Source organism: Thamnophis elegans, chromosome 13 (assembly GCF_009769535.1).
Source record: "Thamnophis elegans isolate rThaEle1 chromosome 13, rThaEle1.pri, whole genome shotgun sequence".
NCBI classification, from domain to species: Eukaryota; Metazoa; Chordata; class Lepidosauria; order Squamata; family Colubridae; genus Thamnophis; species Thamnophis elegans.
The window spans coordinates 26,667,119-26,690,153 of NC_045553.1; the positions used below are offsets into that span (position 1 = coordinate 26,667,119).

General features: G+C 42.5%; 2 protein-coding genes across 4 annotated transcripts in view; one reads left to right on the forward strand and one right to left on the reverse strand.

The window, feature by feature from the left end:
• NSD3 (nuclear receptor binding SET domain protein 3) overlaps positions 1-15,906 on the reverse strand; it is a 119,084-nt gene extending 103,178 nt beyond the window's left edge. Inside the window, 1 exon segment of the mRNA XM_032228808.1 lies at positions 15,657-15,906. The gene's annotated coding sequence lies outside the window, so the exon portion shown is untranslated.
• Positions 15,907-16,164: 258 nt separating this feature from the next.
• Positions 16,165-23,035, forward strand: part of LETM2 (leucine zipper and EF-hand containing transmembrane protein 2) — a 31,184-nt gene continuing 24,313 nt past the window's right edge. The window contains exons 1-3 of one of the 3 annotated variants that reach the window (XM_032229815.1): positions 16,165-16,218; positions 19,250-19,340; positions 22,008-22,443. In XM_032229815.1, the coding sequence (XP_032085706.1) occupies positions 19,294-19,340; positions 22,008-22,443 (483 nt within the window). In that variant the 5' untranslated portion in view covers positions 16,165-16,218; positions 19,250-19,293. Of the gene's footprint in view, positions 16,278-18,264; positions 19,341-22,007; positions 22,444-23,035 lie in introns of those variants that run through there. The other 2 variants (XM_032229813.1, XM_032229814.1) reach the window with 2 other exon arrangements.

A 23,035-nucleotide genomic window follows, 5' to 3' on the forward strand; every position in this document is an offset into this window, starting at 1 on the left:
AAGATGATTTTTGTGGACTATCACTCTACAATAAATCGCAGTTGTCCAACCTTTGGCTTGCCTGGACTGCACTAAGTGAAGAGGGATTGTCTTGGGCCACATATCAAATATATACCCTGTTTCCCTGAAAATAAGCCCTCCCCGAAAATATTGCAACACAGCAGCTATGAGGTGACCATGCTCGCTGCCTCCTGCACCTCAAAAATAATAAGACCTCCCCAAAAATAAGGCCAAGTGCTTATTTTTGAGGTCAAAAGAAAATAAGACTCTTATTTTGGGGGAAACATGGCACTATAATTAATGTATATATTAAACTTCCTTTATTTAATATTTTTTTATTAACATGGGGCCACAAGACTAGGTGTCCATGTGGCCCATATGCTGTGGGTTGGACAAACCTGTTTTAGATGGTTGGCTTGCCCTTGGAAAATTTGGGACTGCAAAATGATAAATAGCTTTCTTTTAACTGAGACAGCAACTGAATGCACAAATACCTCTTAAGAAGGTATGGAATGAGACCTTTAAGGAGATGTACAATCTTACTTTTGCTTTGAATTTCTTTATTCCTGAATTCAATTGAATGTTTTTGACCCTACACCACTTTTCTGATAACAGATCTGCTCCTATGGACTCTGAGTAAATATGAGGTATCAAACAACTAAGAGCTCTGCATGTTTCCAAACAGCATCCATTACATCTCAAAAGTATTTTGTGCAGGGAAGGAGCAAATGAACAAGGAGATGCCACTTTTTGTGTCATTTTACGGCAGTACAGAAATTGGATAGAAGGAAATTTTGGACATCACAGGTGAATTTTGAAACATAGGGTTAAGTTATAGCAATGTAGTTCCAGCTTAATTCTTGAGTAATTTAAATATGTTTCCTAAAAGAACAAATCGGGGAAATTTATAGCTTTTTAATATAACAACAACTAGTTGTAAATAATTAAGTATTATTATTGCTCGTGACCCGTCAAAACCACGCTCGACTAAGCCGCGCCCGATTAAACCGCGTCGCTGACGTCATCAACAGGGCGACAACAGCCAGCGCGGAGAAAGAAGGGCGCTTTAAATAGCGCTTTGAAAGCAAGCCGATTCAACTTAAGGTAAGGGTTAGGTTTAGGGTTAGGTTTAGGGTTAGATTAAGGGTTAGGTTAAGGGTTAGGATTAGGTTTAGGGTTAGGTTAAGGGTTAGGTTTAGGGTTAGGTTAAGGGTTAGGTTTAGGATTAGGTTTAGGGGGGTTAGGTTTAGGTTTAGGGGTTAATTTTAGGTTTAGGGTTTACAGCGTGCTTCTGTCTCCGCGCTGTTGTCTCCCTGTTGATGACGTCAGCGACGCGGTTTAGTCGGGCGCGGTTTTGTGGTGGAACCATTATTGCTTTCTGGGGTTTTGAGATTCACACTTTAGCAAGACCAATGCGATTTAAAGAGTGCTGTGCCGTCTTACTCCACTCTTCTTACAGCTAAGGTAAAAGTTCCCCTCACACAAGTGTGCTAGTCATTCCCGATTCTAGGGGGTGGTGCTCATCTCTGTTTCAAAGCCGAAGAGCCAGCGCTGTCCAAAGACATCTCTCTGGTCATGTGGCCGGCATGACTAAATGCCAAAGGGGCACAGAATGCTGTTACCTTCCCACCAAAGGTGATCCCCATTTTTCTACTTGCATTTTTTATGTGCTTTTGAACTGTTAGGTTGGCAGAAGCTGGGACAAGCAAGAGGAGCTCATTCAGTTACGCGGTACTAGAGATTTGAACCACCAAATTGCCAACCTTTTTAATCAACAAGTTTAGTGTCTTAGCCACTGAGCCACCGCGTCCCTTACAGCTAGATTGATTCAATTCCTTCAAAGTTTTTTCAGAACACTCATTTTCCATATTTTGACTGATTCTACTGCCCTCCCTGCCCAACTTACTGCCCAACGTATCTTGTTGAAAAGAGTGGCAATCAGGGTTTGAAAACAGAACTCCAGGGGAAGTCTGGCTAGAGGGATTACAGTGGAACAATTATTTGTAGTGGCTTGGAAGCTCGTTCTGGTGTCTACCTTGGCACAAATCAAGTTGTAGATTTCATCTAGATATAGAACTTAACAGTCCATGGGTCACCAACCTTTCGGACCTCAGGGACCACTAAATTAATAATTTTAAATCCTGTGGACCACTAATATGATATGCCTATTGACTGGGTGGGCGTGCATGGCTAGGTGGTCATGTGACTGAGTGGGCATGGCCAACTCAATGTCACTCATGTTGAGGGACGCCTCACCAGCCTCTACTCGCCATTTCTCGCCGGCTCATCCGGGCTCCTTAGACCCCCAATAGGAAGCAGTTGTTGGAGTTAGGCAGCCACCAGGAGAAAGAGTTGGCAAAACAGCTCAGTTCAAATTGCATCTGACCGAGAAGGAGGCTCAGCAGAAGCACCTCACTGAGGACTAGGAGCATAGGCTTTCCAAGCAGAGGGAAGACCTGCGGGAGTGCAAGGCCAGGTACCAGCGCTTGGAGGCTCAGCAGGCTGGGATGGTCAGCCAGTTCCAGGCCATGATGCAGTCCCACTGGAACGAGGCCCTCCAGCTCTTCGCCACCAGCAGCACTTCCCTCCAGCTTTTGCCCAAAGCCTCTCACCAGGAGGCTGAAGCAGACCCCAAGTCAGAATTTCTGCCCCCCTCCGACCCGCATAAAAAGACCCCGAAGGGGGAGACGCTCTGCAGCAACACAAGCATTCATTGCACGTATCCATCCCAGGGGCCGTAGTTTGAGGACACCTGATTTAGTGCAATATAAAAAATGGCAAATAATTTTTCTGCGGACCACCAAAATTTTCTCGCAGACTACCAGTTGATGACTCTGTAACACACCATCCTAAAACCTCATTTGTCCTTGACTTGCAAATATTGATGGATGGTTTGAAAGCATCTGGCCTGTTTGTGGCATTCCCTACTGAACACTGGCAATGGAATAAAAGACAGGAAATTCAAGCAGGTGCCAACTTCAAATGTGTATCACTGTGCATGCATGTCTGAATGTAGGCAATCATTGGTTGGGCAAAAATATTTAGCACGGCTCTCGTGGTTATTTATTACTGACAAGAGAGATTTTTTTTTACATATGGCATAGAAAAGAATAATGCTGTAATTTTTTTCCCATTCTGGAATCACTTTAAGAAGCTCTTTGTTATCAGCTATGAGGTTTTACAAGGACACCACATGTGAATTTAGACCAAGGAGAGATAAAATACAAAAAGAAAAAAAAAGGTTTTATAGTGGAGGTAAAGGCTGGAATGGAAGAAATAACAACAACAAAATCTGTTGCCTTCTCATAACATTAGGTTTTTTTTTTAATATATTGTCTTTATTCTAACTTACTTAAAGGCCTGGACCTGAGAAATGCAAAATGAGCTGAACAAAATATTCATGAGTAATGCTCCATGCATATTATTTTAAAACAGAGATGCAAATGGCTGAAGGTATGAATCAGAGTTTTTAATCGTTTCTTTTGTAAGTACCCACCTACTGTAAAATAGAGAAGGACACAGATAGTCTTATCTGTTTATATTCCATTTAATTGCCTATACAGAGTACACATAACAATAAGATATAAAAAGATATCTTTCATTACAAATTAGTTGCATTCACAGCCTTTACATTGCTCAAAAGCAAGCATAAAAAGTCTACTATTTCTCTTGGTTTCTGCTTTTACCTGCTATGGCTTAGCACTTGGACAAGATCAGTTTTGCATGGAGAAATGCATAAGTAAATGTTGGGGGGATTCAAATCAGTTGCATCAGAGCCAAAATAAAAATAAAAATAAAAAAATGAAAGCCAGAAACAGCAATAATTCAATAAATAAATAAATGTGATATAAGTTTGAAGGAGATGTGAAAGGAATCCTAATCAGCTAATGATGCAAAAGTAGCAGGAAGTGAAATAATTTTATCTGTTGTCAAACAGTAGCTGAATGTGGATATTTCATTTCCCCCATGCCTTCTACTGATCAGCCACTAGGATATTTTTTATCTCTCTAAAATTTGTGGTGAAAGCAAACTCTTCCAAGATGCATCTTAAAGCAGTACTTCTATTAAAATTAACTATTTAATCTATGGAGAAGGAAGTTATGATGTTCTCGGGGGGAAAAACTTTGCTTGATCTCTCCACTTTTTCGGAATTGTCAAAATGTTTTTGCTGAGCAAGTGGATGAACTAATTTGAAGGGGGGGATTGTGAAAACCGTTTCATTTTATGTTTGAGGAGTCAGTCTAATTGAATGTAAATTGAATTTAACTTCTCATTAAACCTGCATCAATTGCAGGAACATTTTCCAAGTGTATTTTTTTTCCGGTTATATTTTCAAAATTCATTATATCACATACTACATAATCTGGGACCTAGTGGCTCCTTGTTTGAGAGATGCTTCCTTAACCAGATTTCTCAGTGCCTTTACAACAAGAGCAGAGCTTCTAAAGTACTTGAAAAGTTCTGAAAAATCCAGAGAGGTAGCTGTCTTGAAAGTAGCTCATGCTGAACTGTATAGCACAAACATCAAAAACTGACAACTGGAAATGTTTTAATGCATATTTTGCATTATTTCATCAAATGTTTTATGATGTTTTATGAACAATTTTAGGTCCAAAAATGACACTTAAAATTGGCCAAATTTCAATGACAGATAATCCTCGACTTAGAACAGTCCACTTAGTGTCCATTCAAAGTTACAACGGCACTGGAAAAAGTGACTTATGACTGTTTTTCACACTTACGACCATTACAGCATCCCCACGGTCACATGATCAAAATACTGCCGCTTGGCAACCGACTCATATTTGTGATGGCTGCCGTATCCCAGAGTCATCTGATCCCCTTTTGCGACCTTCTGAGAAGCAAAATCAATGGCGAAACTAGATTCAATTAATAACTGTGTTGCTAACTTAACCACTGCAGCGATTAACAAATATCTCACTTAGCAACAGATATTTTGGGCTCAATTATGGTCGTAATTTGAGGATTATCTGTACACTAGAATCCTGGATCCCAGATTCTGGATGCATTCTGGAAGTCAGCCCATTTGAGATCCCTTGGTTGAAAAAGTTTCGTTCTAGGATTCCTTGTTTTGCAGTTTAGACATTGCAGACCCAAGAGTTTTAGCAGCATGTAGATGATACTATAAATGTGCGTGGACAAATGCAGGTGTGGGAATATATTCATCAGATTAATTTTATAGCGCAATTCGCTTTTCTTCCCAGATGACTAGGAAGCTCTTATTTAAAATACTAATCATATTCAAATAGTATGTAAAATTTATATATGCATTATGCTCAATATAAAATACGCTTTATGTAAAACATGAACAATCAAATAGTAACACATGCAGCAACGATGTATCCCATAGCTTTTAGAATGTTTATTTTAGGTACATACATATTAGTTTGTTAATAGTTTTCAGTGTCTGCACTGTGATCTTAAACACTTCAGCTATGGTTAGAAAAATCTATCCCATTTGATTATTCTATTTTAAACCATCTTCTTTTATTCTATCCTATCCTATCCTATCCTAATTCTATCTATAAAAATGGCTGTGTGTGTGTGTGTGTGTGTGTGTGTGTGTGTGTGTGTGTGTTCCAGCATAACTCTGGAATGCCTCAAGCAATTTCAACCAAACGTGGTACACAGATGACTTACCCTCTGGAAACAAATACTGTGGAGTAAGACACCCCTAACGCCTCTCAGGGTGTGTGTTCTGTTAAGATACAGCCTATTGTGCCTTAAAATGACTTCTACTGTACTGCCGTAAAATGGCTTCTACTGTAAAGCACAGTGGAGTTGCCATGTAACAGCTTCACAGTACTCCACAAGGGTAAGAGAGAAAATCCAACATTAGAAATTACGTTTGGTCCAGACATTTCCCCCCCTATAAATAAATATCCAGGCAACCCCAGGTTATTGGCTAGTTTAGAATAATTTCCAAACAAAGGGCTGTAATTGCATTCTAGCACATCAGCTGTGATTTACAGATTCTGCCCTCCCCCTCAGATGCTTCAGTTGACACTTATCAGAGGGAACAGAGAGGGACTTTAGAGAGATTTATGAATTCATAAAAATTAAAATGATGAGCTTATAGTCTCCTTTGTATAAAGGTTAAACTAATAACAGTGATCCAGTTCAATGTGTTTCTCAGCTGAATGAATTCACAATTATGCACTCCAAGCAATTTGTAAATACGCATAGTCCTTGATTTATGATAGCTGAGCACAAATTTTCTGTTGTTACGTGAGACATTTCTAAAAGTGAGGTTTTCCTCCTTTTACGACCTTTCTTGCCACAGTTGTTAAGTGAATCACTGCAGCTGATAAATTATTAACCCGGTTGTTAAGTGAATCTGGCTTCCCCATTGACTTCGCTTGTCAGGAGGTCGCAAAAGGAGATCACAGACCCCTGGGGCACTGCAACCGTCATAAATATGAGTCAGTTGCCAAGCATCTGAATTTTGATCCCATGACCACGGGGATGCTACAACGGTAGTGAAGTGTGAAAACTGGTCATAAGTCCTTTTTTCAGTGCCGTCATAACTTTGAACGATCACTAAACAAATTATCATAAGCCAAGGACTACCTGTATATCATTTAGTAAGAATTAATAAAAGCCAAAGCAATCGTATTTGCGTAAGCCCTGCTGATCGTTTTTAAAATAGATAGAATTTAACGGTCAGTCTGTTCTCCCTTCCTAGAATTTCAATTATCATTCTAAAAAAAGATACCAAGAAATGCACAATTCTTACGTTTATCCCACTTCCTATTTATGTGTAATCATCAGCCCATCAGCAAAAGGTAAAAAGCAAGTTAACTATAAGCCAAGGGGAAAACAAATTGAACAGTCATTGCCAGAAGGCATTTACTTATCAATGATATATGTCTTTAAATGGCATGACTGGTCAAAATGTATGATGAGATCACTGCTGCCTTTCAAATACATATTAGCGATTCTTTAAAGTTTTCAATTCAAATGTTTCAATATTACATACTTTAAAAGTCAAAATAAAAACAAACGCAATGCATTGCACTAAAGTTTTTGCATATCATTATCTTCTCTATATATAAAAATGGCTCTGTGTGTGTGTGTGTGTTTTTTCAAGCATAACCCTGGAACGCCTCAAGCAATTTTAATGAAACTTGCTACAGAGATGACTTACTCTCTGGAAACAAAAACTGTGGGAGTAATACACCCTTGGGGGGAGGGGTGTTTGGTTAAGATACAGCTGTTGTGCCTTAAAATGGCTTCTACCGTGCTGCTGTAAAATGGATTCTACTGTACAGCACAGTGGCGTTGCCATGGTAACAGCTTCACTGGACTCCACAAAGGAGAAAAATCCAACATTATAAATTATGTTTGGTCCACACATTTTTAACAACATTACGGATTTTCCTGTCTAATAAAGAATTAGGATAAATAAATACCCGGGCAATGCCAGATTATCAGCTAGTACAGTACTAAAAATCACTGTATAGTAGCTAATGAAAAAAAATTCAGAAGAAAAATTAGTGTATGATTATAATTAATTACGCCGGATATATTATTAGCCAGGTGCGCACATTTTCCTGAGCCATGTTTTCAGGGTACCAGAGTGGATTAGAGTGCTTGGGGGGAAAAAGAAGTGAAACTCTCAGTCAGCAGAAGTGTTTTAAGCTAGCATCAGATTCCTAGTAACAGTTTCTCGGTTTCTCCGTTACAAATACCTCGCAACTGCAAACAGCCAACTTGGCTGTGTTTCATTTTGCATATTAGCAGAAGAGCATCACTTTCCCAAGCTTTGATGTGTAATACATCACAGATGATATGAAAGGATTTTCAGAGAGGGGGGAAAATGTTGATTTTAAAGATCTTAGCCACTGGTTGCTTGATTTTACATGGCAATCAGACTACAGAACACCACCAGTCAATGGATGGAAACTAATGGATGGAATGGAAACAGTGGATGGAAACTAATCAAGGAGAGAAGCAACCTGGAATTAAAGAGAAACTTCTTAAGAGTGAGGGCAATCAGTGGAACAACTTGTTTTCAGAAGTTCTTCATGGGAGGTTTTTAAGAAGAGACTGGACAGTCATTTGTTTGAAATGGTATATAGGGTTTCCTGCTTGAGCAGGGGGCTGGACTAGAAGACCTCCAAGGTCCCTTCCAGCTCTATTTTAACCAGTTTGCATCTCCAGGAAACCTAGAGCAAAAATTTAGGCAAAAACGAAGTGTTAAGAAAGGGCAACCAAACAAACCAGATTTCTTCAAAATCCGTTTGTTCCAGGACTTTATTGGAAATTTCTTTCTTAACAGCACAATTTCAGACCGTAGGGAACTACTGCATGGATATCTAGTCAGATGTTGTTTTACAACATTGCTTCCTTTTTTGAACCCACTGTTGTTTATTTATTAAAAAGTAAAGGTTCCCCTTGCACAGATGTGCTAGTCGTTCCCGACTCTAGGGGGCGGTGCTCATCTCCGTTTCAAAGCTGAAGAGCCAGCGCTGTCCAAAGACATATCCATGGTCATGTGGCCGGCATGACTCAACACCTAAGGCGCACAGAACGCTGTTACCTTCCCTCCAAATGTGGTTCCTATTTTTCAACTTGCATTTTTACATGCTTTCAAACTGCTAGGTTGGCAGAAGCTGGGACAAGTAAGGGGAGCTCACTCCATTATGCAGTGCTAGGGATTCGAACCGCTGAAGTGCCGACCTTCTGGTCGACAAGCTACTGAGCCACCAAGTTCCTTCTTGTTTGTTTATTGGCCATGTTTAAAAAGACATGTACACTTTTGCGGTACACTTACATGAAGTATTCTCCTAGAAACATTCAACCATAATCTAAAAATATGAAAAGACCTTTCCAGCAAAGGTGCTAACTCTTTCCAAGATAGCAGAATAGAATAGAATAGAAAAGAAAATATAGAATAGAATAAAAATAGAATAGAACAGAAATAGAATAGAAATATAGAATAGAAATAAAAATAGGAATAGAAGAATAGAATAGAATAGAATAATTTACTGGCCAAGTGTGATTGGACACACAAGGAATTTGTCTTTGGTGCAGATGCTCTCAGGTAGATAAAAAGAAAAGATGCATTTATCAAGAACCATAAGATACAACACTTAATGATAGTCATAGGGTGCAAATAAGCAATCAGGAAACAATCAATATCAGTATAAATCGTAAGGATACAAGCAACAAAGTTACCGTCCTGCAATCATAAATAAGAGGAGACGGGTGATAGGAACGATGAGAAGACTAATAGTAATAATAATGCAGCCTTAGTGAATAGTTACTCAACCCGGATAAGACCGAGTGGCTGTTGTGTTTCCCCCCCAATAATTTGGCTAATATACCAACACTTAGGCTGGGGGGTCAAATTCTATACCCCTCAGATAGGGTCCGCAACTTAGGAGTCCTCCTGGATCCACAGCTGACTCTTGATCACCAGCTGTCGGCTGTGACCAGGGGGGCATTTGCCCAGGTTCGCCTGGTCCGTCAGTTGCGGCCCTATTTAGATCGGGGGGCTCTCACAACAGTCGCTCGAGCCCTTGTGATCTCTAGACTGGAATACTGCAATGGGCTCTACATGGGGTTGCCCCTGAAGTGCATCCGGCGACTACAGCTAGTCCAAAATGCAGCCGCGCGAGTGATAGTGGGCGCACCGCGGTTCGCCCACGTTACACCTGTCCTCCGCGAGCTGCATTGGCTACCTGTTGGTCTCCGGGTGCGCTTCAGGATACTGATGACCATCTTTAAAGCACTCCATGGTAGTGGATCTGGGTACTTGAGAGACCGCCTTCTGCCGATTACCTCCCTAAATCGACCAATTAGATCGCACAGACTGGGCCTCCTCCGAATTCCATCTGCCAGTCAATGCCGACTGGCGACCACACGGAGGAGAGCCTTTTCTGTTGCTGCCCCGACCCTATGGAACGAGCTCCCCATGGAGATCCGCACCCTCACCACTATCCAGACCTTCCGCGCAGCCCTCAAGATCTGGCTCTCCCAGCAGGCCTGGGGATAGGCTCCTAATTACCCGCCCGAGTGTTTGTTTGATTGCTGAATGAAAGTTGGGTTTTATTATTTTTTTGTTGTTCACATATTGTTTTGTTTTGACCTTGCACTTCCCCTCCCCTGTGGTTGTAAGCCGCCCTGAGTCCCCTCAGGGAAAAGGGCGGCATATAAATCCCAATAAATACCTAAATACCTAAATAGTTTGACAGTGTTGAGGGAATTATTTGTTTAGCAGAGTGATGGCATTTGGGGAAAAAACTGTCCTTGTGTCTAGTTGTCTTGGTGTGCCTTTGTCTTATTTTATATTTTATAGTTGTCTTATTTTATTCTCATCTCGATTCCTTGCCATACATATTGAGGCAAATGTATGAATTTCCTTTCAAGATTCTCTCCAGCTTTTATGTAACAAAGATAGTTAGTCCTTGACCTATGACCACAAGGGAGCCCAGAATTATGACAAATCTGTTAAGTGAGTTTTGTCCCATTTTACGATTTTTCTTGCCGCGTTTGTTAAGTGAATCACTGCAGTTGTTAAATCAGTAAGAGGGTTGTTAAGCGAATCCCCACTGACTTTGCTTGTCAGAAGGTCACAAAAAATGGCCACATGACAGGCTACTGCAACTGTCATACATATCAATCACTTGGGCAAGAGTCCGAATTTTGATCACATGACCATGGGGATGCTACAACGGTCATAAGAGTGAAAAAAGTCCAGGAGTCACTTTTTTCAGTGCTGTTGTAACTTCGAATTGTCACTAATGAACTGTAGTACATCAAAGGACTCTATAGAGTCATCACCGTGAGATGTTCAATAAAGCGAAGTTACCATATTTTTCGGAGTATAAGACGCACCCTTTCCCCCCTAAAAGAGTGTGGAAATGTTGGTGTGTCTTATACACTGAATACAGCCATTGTTGACCTCCTGAAATGGGCTGGTTTTTTTTTTTTTGCAAAAACGGGGGCTTGTCTTCCCTCAGCCCCCAGCAGCCTTCTGCAGACTTCAGCAGGGCTGGTGCAAGACAGAAATGGGAGCATTTTTGCCTTGCCCCAGCCCTGCTGAAGCCTGCAGAGGGCTCCTAGGGGCCAGGGAATACAAAAACTTTTTTTTCTTACTTACCTTTTCGAAATCTTGGTGTGTCTTATACACTGGTGCGTCTTATAATCCAAAAAATATGGTAAATAAATATTGCATATGTGCGAGACATAATTTTCTAATTACTTATGCATGCACAATTTCACAGGCTCAGGTTTTGTGAATAGCATCTTACACTTCACTGAGTTTTTTTTTTTAAAGCACACAAAAGGCACCACCGGAATATTTTTAAAAGGCTTCTTACTTTATTTCCACAAAAGAAAACATCCTAGAGAGGAACGCATGTGCCGACAAATTAAAAAGAAATGGCTATTGGACGCTGAAGGGACAGTTGTAAATTGTATACATTAAACTACAGGAGGTCCTCACCCTACGACCATTCATCTAAGGACCCTTTATAGCAAGACTGACTAACACTTTCACCAGAGGTGGTATTTAGACAGTTTGGGCCGGTTCGCCTGAATCTGTAGGAGAAATCATGGGTGGGCCTGCCCACTTGCCCCACCTCTATGTGGTCCTATTTAGGCATGTTTTTGAGGCTGGGCGCATGTATGGAAGGGGCATGCATGCATGCGAATTGAGCGGGCGTGCCCAGGACGAACCACTGGTAACAATATATGAAACCCACCGCTTACTTTCACCTACTGGGAGGGAGATGGATGGAATGCAACAGCACTGGCTCTTCGGCTTTGAAACGGAGATGAGCACCGCCCCCTAGAGTCGGGAACATATGTGCGAGGGGAACCTTCACCTTTTTACAGGAGTATTAGAGCTGCAACTAATCAACAATTCAAGGAATATTTACACCTTTAACTTCTGAAAAATGGGTTAAGCAGCACCCTGCTTCTTCAAGAGCCGAGGTGGCACAGTGGTTAAATGCAGCACTGCAGGCTACTGCTAGATCAGCAGTTCAGCGGTTCAAATCTCACCGGCTCAGGGTTGACTCAGCCTTCCATCCTTCCGAGGTGGGTAAAATGAGGACCCGGATTGTTGGGGGCAATATGCTGACTCTCTGTAAACCGCTTAGAGAGGGCTGAAAGCCCTATGAAGCGGTATATAAGTCTACTGCTATTGCTATTGCTATTCATTGTGATTGGAATCCTTACGATCTATCCCGTAGATCAGGCAGGGTTCCCAAGCTTGGCAAGTTTAAGGCACGTGGACTTCAACTCCCAGAATCCCCCTGCCATAGACAATTCAACCACATTTTAGCCTGAGGTGAACCCAGCCAGCCCGTGCGGTTAGACTGTGGCCCAGCAATCTTCTCAAAACTGAATTCACTGAGTAAACTCCCATTTTGGTTAATCACAGGCAAATCTCTCCTTTCTGTCTCAGCCTTTCTCAGTTATCACTGCAATTATATCCTGATTGCAGAATCCAACTCTTTGCATAGTGCAATGATGGCGAAGCATAGGCACACATACTCGACGGGGCACGCGTGCTGTCACCAACTGCATTTCCGGGCTCCGGTGTGCGCACTCCAGTTTTGGCACTTGGTGCCTAAAAGGTTAACCATTCCTGGCAGAGAGGAATAGCTGATTGAATCTGTAGGTTGCAATCTGAGGCTACCAACAAAACCTAGAGTTTTACTGACCTAGCTGGAAGGCGAGCTGCACACTCTAATTTCTTTCCAAGATCTCCAAGGCAACCTACATTGTACCATGGCAAACAAATGGGAGCATCACCGCATCAAAGGGCATTACTCCCCTCTAGAGACAAGACCGTGCCATCTTCCTTCCCTATAAATGTCAAGCATTGTTTCAAGGCAAATTGCAAAATTGTGTTAACCTCTTGCAGCAAAAACAAATTAATAAAAGAGAGAAAGACAGAAGGGGGAAAAAAAACACTGATTCCCATAACACGTTTAACCTAGTCGGAGCTCTAATCCTAGCCAAAACTACATTCCTGGGCCAAAAACAGCCATGTTAGCAATGGAGAGTCAGGAAATGATTGACAGTACTGGTGAAACTTCTTTATAATAGGTGTCACCAACCTTTCAGACCTCAGGGACCACTAAATTCATAATTTTAAATCCCACGGACCACTAATATGATGTACCTAATGACCGGCTGAATGGGCATGGCCAGGTGGTCATGTGACTGGTTGGGCATGGCCAACTCAATGTCACTCACGTTGAGGGGCACCTTGCCAACCTCTATCACGCCTCCCCTCCCAGCCACTCCTTGCCTGCCTGCCCAGGCTCCTTAGGGTCATTAGGAAGCAGTTGTTGGAGCTAAGCAGCCACCATGAGAAAGAGTTGGCAAAAGGGCTCAGTTCAAATTGGATCTGACTGAGAAGGAGGCTCAGCAGAAGCACCTCACTGAGGACTACGAGCATAGGCTTTCCAAGCAGAGGGAAGACCTGTGGGAGTGCAAGGCCAAGTATTGGCACCTGTAGACTCAGCGGGCTGAGATGGTCAGCCAGTTCCAGGCCATGATGCAGGCCCACTGGAACGAGGCCCTCCGGCTCTTCGCCATCAGCGGCATTTCCCTCCAGCCTTCATACAACCCCCCCCCCCCCCCGGAGGCCAAAGTAGACCCCAAATCAGAATTTCTGCCCCCCTCCGACCCGCACAAAAAGACCCCAAAGTGGGAGACTCTCTGCAAAGAGGGAGACTCTCCCGCACAAAAAGACCCCAAAGAGGGAGACTCTCTCTGTAACACAAACATTCATTTCACGTATCTGTCCTAGGGGCCCTAGTTTGTGCAATATAAAAAATGCAAATAATTTTTCTATGGACCACCAACATTTTCTCGTGTTTCCAGTGGTCCACGGATCACCAGTTGGTGACCGCTGCTTTATGTCATTGTTTCTTTCTTACATTTTTATCACTGCCACAGTCAAAAGACTCTCAGCAGTGTGCAACACAACTGACAACAATCCGGAGCACACATGGCAATTAGTAAAACCAACCACAGCCAGGAAAAAAAGCATCTGGAGCCACATACAAAGGAATCAATCTAACGGGAGCATCAATCTGCTAATTAAGAGTTTTTTCATCATTCTCTGGAAGGTAATTTGGGGCAATTTGCCTCTGCAGAGCACAGGGGACAGAAAGACAATGACTTCTCAGAAGCAACAACCACAACCAACTTTTCATAACCATGTGAGCCAGGATAATTCTAGTCAAGGAGGGCAATCAAGCAAATATCTCAGCTCCAAGATCTCCTGCCCTGCTCCTATTAGCTAGGCTGGCAAACACCAACTGCTCCACGCAGTGTTTGGTTAGCTGAGTTCTATCTCTAGAGGTTGTGGGATGCTCCAGCACTGCAGGCCAAAATTTTCTCACGGACCACCAGTGGTCCACGAACCACCAGTTGGTGACCACTGCTATAGGATCTCCTCATTGAGCAGGGGGTTGGATTAGAAGACCTCCAAGGTCCCTTCCCACTCTGTTATTCTGGTAAGGCCAATTTGGATCAAAATCCAGGAGCAATCCTTGGCCAAAACAGAAGAAAAGATACTGAGGGGCAAGGCTGAGAGTGTTGGCGCTGCTTCTAGTAAGTAGAAAAATTTTAAAAATAAAATAGGGACACTCCATATTCCTCCGTTTTATCTTCTATCAATCTTGGCTCTGTTCCTCCTAAAATATGACTCCTAAACACAGTTGAATCTCTGTATCCCCCCTTCCCTTTTTAAAGTTTTTTATTTATTTTCCATTCTAAAAAAATTATAAACACTTCACCTCTCCTTAAGCCGTGTGTCGTCTGGGTAGAAATATTTCTGTGCTACATCATTCCACAAATAATATACATTGAATAATTAATTATACAACATGTCACTTTTCATTTCCTTCATAACATACCTTCTAATAAAAATACAATAATAACATTAGCCTCATCATACTCATGTTACCAGTTGCCATTTTACTCTTATCTCTATCTTAATGTATTTGCTATTCTTCTTGTTGTCTTCTCCTTTATTTCCAATTTCCCTTTTTTATTCTCTAACCATTGATAAAATGCTTCCCAGATCAGATAATAATCAGTTGAACCTTTGTATCCCCTTGTTGGTTGGCCATTCTCTCTCAAGTACATCACACAAGGAGGCCTGAACAGAGGCAATATTAATGAAATGCTGTACAAATTTTGGAAATGGTGTAGACTGTCTACCTTTATTCTGCATTAGCATAATAGCTGCCAAGCTTAAAGCAGTCTTTTTTAAATGTTAAAAAAGGATTGTTGTATGAACATTTGATCGTCTTTTATGAATAAAAACTAGAGAAACTGTCAAAAAAAAGTACAACAGGCAAGGGTTCTTTTTTTTAAAAAAAACCTTTTAACTGGAACAAGCATAAACATAATGCATTTATCAAAAGCCAGTCAAAGGCAAAAAGTGTTCTTGATGGCCCTTCATCTTAAGTGACTACCCCACAACAGGTTGAATTGATGAGATCACAATAATCTCAGTCTGGCCAAAGGACAAGAACAAACTTATGCATTTTAACGTTGATGCTGGGTTGACTTGGGAGTTCAGTCTAAACTGAATTCCCATCTCTGGGACCTGCAGTATTAACGGGTGGGGTGGGGGACATTGCAAAGCCGCTACTCACCTCTCTGTCGTTAGAACAGCCTCCAATCGGAAGGTGAAAGAGAGTTTTACTTGGCAAAAGTAAATCACCTTTTTAGAGCTGGGTGTATCTATAGGCATCCCCCTGCCTGCACCCAAGCCTCTGAAATTAGACTAGTGTAATGCTAGTGCACCCTTGAAAGCCCATGCATAACAAAGGTGCACACAGGGTCGTTCGAGATAATATTTATTTTTTTACTCCCCCCCCCCCAAAAAAAAGTCCTGCAAAAAAGCCCCTCTCTATATATATCAATGTAGCTTTCATTTAATAAAGCATTCAAGGACCGCCCCGCCCCTCTCCTGTCGCTCCAACTCGAATCCCCGCCCCCTTTCTCCTCCCCTACGCTTTTATTGGGTACCAGCAAAAGGAGGGCGGCCCAATCGGCGCGTAGAGAGAAGGGTGGGAGAGGGAGGGAGAGGGGGAGAGAGAGAGAGAGAGAGCCTCGTTGGCTAGAGCGGCTTGTCGGTTGCACTTCCGGTGAGCCGCGGGGCTGACGGGAATCCCCGACTATCATCCCGGAAGCAGGTGGAGCCGTAGCGGCCCGGTTAGCGGGGGTGGGGGAGGGGAGGGGAGGGGAGGGGGAAGCTGAATTCAGGGCAGCAGGTGAGGACCAAAAAAAAGAGACAAAAATCAAGCAAATTTGCAATGTTTACAACGTGTATCTAAACAAGTAGGACGTAGGTTACACCTGGTGGACAGATTGCATAAACGGATGGGTTGCAAATGGGCACCGATCTTGCGGGTGGATGGGGGTGAGGGAGCGAGGGAGGAGGGAGAGGGGCTGGCCAGAGGTGAAGGAGACTCTCGGGGACTGGAAAAGACCCTCTTGGGGAAGAGAGAGGGGAGGGGGTCCTCAGGGGGAGAGGGAGGGGATGGCTGTCACTTGACAGGGGGTTGTAAGTAACGCACAGGAGCACTGCGGCTGGTAGATCCAAGCTCTCCTTGACTGATCCCATCTGGAAAAACAACAACAACATCATTATTTAAGGATGATCCTAGTCAGTATGGTGATGGGAGTTCTGGGGAGTCCAGGCTAGGCTGGGAATTGGATGGGTGGGAGGGGAGGAATCCACCCCAGAAGCCACCAAAGGCAAATAGGGGAGCAATAAAAAAAACCAAAACAATATTGGTGTGTAGGTTTTTGGAAATTGAGCTTGACAACTGGCAGGTGGGGGAACTGAGTTTTGGAGGTGCCAAGATAGAGTGAGCATGAGTGGTGGGTTTTTTTTTTGCATTATTATTATACTTTATTCATTAAATTTATATTATTATTATTATTATTATTATTATTATTATTACATGATAGTCAGCTGAACATTTAAAAATGTATCACAATTATATTATTATTATGTGGTTAATCTTTGATGAGATTCACAGTCTTTGGGTTTGGTTGGTAGCTTAACAGCTCGAGTCCTAACCAAGGACCTAAGAACTGTTAAGGTGTTGTTGTTGTTGTTGTTGTTGTTAACTTTATTCATTGAACATGAAACCTGCCAACTGAATATTCAAAAATGCATCACAAATACTGGTACTGATGGTTGATATGGGTTTCTGCCAGCGTCCTAGATATCAACCAAGTATCTTCTTAAAATATATGATGTTCCAAGTAGCACAGTTTTTTGCAGTGCCACTGGTGTATTTATTGCAGGAAGCTGCAATTTATTGATGTGTTTTGTAAAATTCTTGGACATGGTACCAAGTGCCCTGATGACAATGGGTATCACTGTTACATGCTTCATCCATAGCCGTGTAGTTTCGATGGCCAGGTCATTGATGATGATGATGATGATGATGATGATGATGATGATTTTACACCCTTGGGACAGTGTTTACTCCTGGCAACTTGCCTGGACAGGTCCTTGCAGGTTTTTTTTTAGCAAGATGTCAGAAATAGTTTGCCATTGCTGGTTCGTCCTCGGACCAGGGGAAGAGGGAGAGGGGAACTGGGAGAGGGGGATTGGGAGAGGGGGACTGGCCCAAGGTCATCACTCAGCTGGCTTTGTGTCTTAAGGAGGGGGATAATGCTCATAGCCTCTCAGTTTCTAGCCTAACTGCTACACCAAACCAACTCTCATATTATTTTGCTAATAAATATGCTGATAGTATTTTGCTAATAAATAAATAATAAATATTTCTGTAACAGCGTTGTCCCCTATGCCATCCATCTGGTAAATCTGCAAGATTCATTTTTCTCGCCACGTACATTTATATATCTGAACTAGACTATGTTGTTTCTCTGTCATAATATATATGGGTATATGCTTTATTATTTATTTATTTATTTATTTTATTTGTCATTTTTATGTAGTATATACCAGAGGTGATGAACCTTTGAGAATTGTATGCAACGAAATTTCATTTTAATGTATGTCAATTAGTGTACACCGGTACACTTGGAACGGGCCCAGCAGCGTCCACATGGATGCGCGCATGCGTCTTAGTGCCTCTGCGAGCCTCCACAATGCTCCAGCTGCTCAGCGGAGCATCGCACAGGCACTGTACGTGCTATGCGCAGAAGACTTAAAAGACTGGTAAGGTGCTTGGGCAGCCAGGTGAGCCCTCCGGAGCACTGTACCGGAATGGTATCTGGTGTTCTGGGCTGGCTCCGGTACGCCCGTACCGGAGCATACCGCTTGCAACCCACCACTGATTTGAAGTGACAATAAAGTCTAAGTGAATAAGCGGTTACTTTACTTGCATTCCAATTCTATATATTTCGTAATGAAGACTTGATCCATATAGCAGGACTCCATCGCTTGGAATCCAATTCTTCATGAATCTAATTCTGTTATTAAACATTTCCCCTCACAGGGTCTGAGCTAATAGAAAGGATACCCACACTTTTCAATATTGTAGCTAGATTTGTATTCCATTAATTATAGCATGCTGAATAAATCATCATTGGTTAGGGTTTTTTTTTACTAACCCAAAACTCAAACTACCATATACGTCTTAGTTGTCAATACAGAAAAGGGTCTATAGAATTTTATGCTGAAAAAAAGTAATTGTCCACTTTCTTATTTAGTGACAAGGGGAAATGGTGGTAATAAGAATATTAAAACTATGTGCTTAGAGTAATTACTTAAACAGCTTTTGGCTCATATACAAAACATCCATATTTCATTTTCTTTTGGGTACTTAATTATAAGAATTGACTGAATGTTTACGTAAGATATTTAGTAGTATGTAATTTTTGCCACACAAGCTTCAAGAATCAGGACTGGGAGTTTAGAATGATTTTATTATATTAATTTATTTGATTCTTTTTTATTATTTCATAGTTTTAAATGAGGTTTTATAGTATGTAAACCACCTTGAGTGGCTATGTGCAAATAGGTGGCAATATAAATTCAATAAATAAATAAATAAATAAATGTGACTGAGATAAATAAATAAATGTGACTGACATTTTTGTTATATAATACATCTGAATCCCATATGTATGACTAAAGATTTATAATGGATAGAAGTTGCATTTACTAATGCTTCCTAGATGACAGTATCTGTAGTGAAACATTTCAAAATCATTTCTTTATTTAACTGGCATATGTCTACATTTTTTACTGGTATATTAGATTTCATCCAACCACAGATGAAGTAAATAGATCCCAGGCAAAGCATGGCTATCAACAGCTGTAACATATTCCTTGCAGTAGCTAGGAGCAGGTAAGAAATGAAATCTTGGTGTATGTGAAATCATTATTTTAGATCTTTGAATGTCATCCAAAAAACAATATTGATGTTGTTAGTATAAATTTTCTAGCATGAAGGAAGTTCATTGGTTTTTATTTGATTACTAGATTCAGTCAAAATGATATGGCCTTGTATTAAACATTCTGTAGACAGTGTAAAACAGTTGTATTGATTTCAGTTTAATAGGAAAAAAAAGAAATATCGGGATTCTTTTTGTTCACCATTGGGTGCACCGATAGCATTCACCTATGTAGTTTTTCTTTTTGTGAAATATAAAAAATGGGATCTGGACTAAATAAACATAAGATCCTATGTTAGATTGTCTGGTTTGAATAATAAAAAATCCATAATTTCCTCAGTCATCCAGAGCTGAGAAATTATAACTTGTGTCCAGTTGCAAGCATGGTAAATATAGTAGCTGTGACTGGGGTTAAGAAATGCAGTCCTTAAACCTAGAATATCTCCCATGTAACCGACATCTGCTTAACTGCTTTGTTTTCCCTTCCCTTCCCCACCCCGTTCCCCTACCACCCAGTTTTCAATCCTACATCAGTTTAGCTGGGTAATTCTCAAGCTTAGTAACTTTTAAGATGGGTTCAACTCCCTTGCTGGCTGTGGAATTCTGGGAATTGAAGCCCACACATCTTACAGTTGCCAAGGTTGGAAAACACTTCGATGCTTCTAATGATAGAAGCTGCAGGTCATAATGCCTTTGTGAATATAGGTAGTCCTCGACAAGTCTGTTTAGTGATTCTGTCAATCCTGAAGCTGAACTGACCGGAGCTATATTGGAGCTTCAGTGTTGTCACACAGGAGTTTAGAGAAAGGGAGGTGGGGTATTCTGAGCTAGGCCTCCCCAAAAACCACAAGGCAGAGTCCTGGTCCTGACAAAACCCCTTTTATTAAATGAATGTGAATTCCTCTCATTCACATTCAGCAAGGCCTGGCAAACAGTCTTTCAAAGGAATATTTATGACCACTGACATTATCTATCTTGGAAAGCTGCCATGTAAATGTTTTCCAAACGCAGTGCTGTGCCAAGAAAACTGGGCACAGAGTTTCTGAGATTCATGGACAGATCTTCACACTACTGAAATGAATCTTAACAAACCAATTGTTTCCTGCAAAAGCCTACTCCCCTTTTGTTCCTTTTTTATTTCCTATGGGAAGGGCCAATCATCTTCCACCTGTGACTTTACTCTCAAGTCTACCCTGATTTCTGAGTTCTTTTCTTCTGGCAGCTCTGCCATGCGCGCACTGGGAACAGACTCCAGCTGTTCCTCTGCCTCACTAGCTCCGTAGGCACCTGATTACTGCCAGACAGCCTTGGCCCCATCTCTGCCTCCAACACAGAGCTCTCGTCCGAGCCTCCCCCACCTTCCAGGACTGGCCCATGTTCTTCCCCAATCTCTTCACTGTCCAACTCTCCTGCTAACTCCGCTGGTTGCTGGTGGGCCACAACAAGGGGATTAGAGATAGAGGGGTTTGCGTAGCCAAAACAAAATACTTTCTCTTGAGAACCAAGGACATTCTCACACCTGGACTGGAGAAGGAAGAGTGAGGTCTCCAGATGACCAGACCATGTGACTGACTGTTTGGGGTTGTGGGAAAACTTTCTCTTTTAACTGGGTGAAAACTGCAGGAACCTTTAGAGTTGGTTTTCACCAGATATGTGCCAATATGACATTCCCAATAAAACTATCCTTTGAGGAATCTGCCTGCCTCGGAGTTTTGCTTGCTGTGGATCTATTACTTGGAACCCTGACAGACTGTTCAGAGTTACAACGGCACTGGCAAAAGTGACTTATGACCTTTTTTTCACACTTAACAACCATTGCACCATGGTCATGTGATCAAAATTCAGACAACTTGGCAACTGACTCTTATTTATGACGGTTGCCGTGTCCCGGGGTCTCGTGATTCCCCCTTTGCAACCATCTGACATGCAAAGTCAACGGGGTGGCCAGTTTCACTTAACAACTGCAGTGATTCATTTAAGAACTGTAGCAAGAAAGATAGTAAAATGGGATAAAGCTCACTTAACAAATGTTTTGCTTAATGACAGAAACTTTGGGCTTCTTTGCAGTCATATGTCGAGGACTACCTATAAAATGCCTTGAGTTTTTGGCGGCATTACTAGACCGCTCTGGATTTCAACCATCAGGGCTCCTGATCAATGCCTTGTGAAATGTATCTCTTACCAGCCATAACCCAAACCTTGGATTGCAGCAATGATTTAGACCAGGGGTGTCAAACTCAAGGCCCATGGGCTATATCGTGCCCACGGGGATGCTTAGATCTGGCCCATGGGGCCACCCTGGAAACAGCAAAGGACCAGCCCATGGTGTCTCTCCCAGCAAAAACGGGCTCCCAATCTCCGTTTTCAGCTGGGACAGCCTCCTGCAACCCTCTGCCAGAGAAAACAGAGGTCAGGAGGGCTGCACGCTTCACTGGCAGAGGGTTGCGGGAGGCTGTCCCAGCTGAAAACGGAGCTCAAGAGCCTGTTTTCTCTGGCAGAGACACCGCGGGCCACCCCTGACACTAGTGACGTCAAGCTGGCCATGCCCCACTCCCGAGGTCAAACAGCCCTCCATGAAATCGAATCTGAACCCCCCTTGATTTAGACTCTTTCTCTTCCAGAGGCTCATGCCTGCTCGTACACTCCTGTTGCTCCCTGTTCTCCTCGTCAGCTGCCCTGGCTCAACTGTTGGATTCCCACCACAATGGAATGTTCCCGAAGGACTCCGAAAGCCACCAGCTCCTCTCCAGTTCACCGCAGGGCAGCGCTTGGCCTCACTTGCTCATCGGACCGATGCGGATGCTTCGCACGTCAGCTTCCTGGCATCAGGACAAACCTCGCCCTGAGCCAAGTACTGTAAAAACCGACCCCACTCCGGCTGGCCTTCCAGACAAAGCCGCAGGGACTGCCAGGCGGTCTCTCTGGCAGAGGATTGTAGACGAACTGAGACATTATTACAATGGATTCCACTTGCTTTGGATTGACACGAAAGTCGCTGTTCGGATGGTCTGGAGACTGTTACACGGGCAAATCCTCACCAGGCGGGAGAGGCGAAGGGTGAGCATTGGCTGGCTTTGGGGGCGCTGCCAGCAAACTAGCCCCCTGCCCATGGCTGATTGCTTCCTCTTGAATGGACGGCATTCAGCAGCGGATTCTTAATTTGCTGGACGAAGCAAAACAAATCTGACATAAAGTGACTTAATCCCTCAGTTGATCAATGGGCTGAATAAGGGAGAGGCAGGCATTTTGCTTTGGCTGTTTCTACATTCTTGTTCATTTCCCCCATAAGAGCCACAGTGGCCCAGTGGTTAGAGTGCAGTCCTGCAGGCTACTTCTGCTGCCTGCCGGCTGCCTGCAGTTTGGCAGTTCGAATCTCACCAGGCTCATAGTTGACTCAGCCTTCCGTCCTTCCGAGGTGGGTAAAATGAGGACCCAGATAGTTAGGGGGACGATATGCTGACTCTGTAAACCATTTCGGGCTGTAAAGCACTCTGAAGCAGTATATAAGTCCTAAGTGCTATTGCTATAAGAGCAATTGCTGGATTAGAGCATCAGGCCTGGAAGACGGTTTCCCAGGTAATTTCCCCTGGGATTCTGGAGCAAAGTTTCAGGTTGCTTCTCAACCTGAATGCTGATTCCTTGGTGCCAT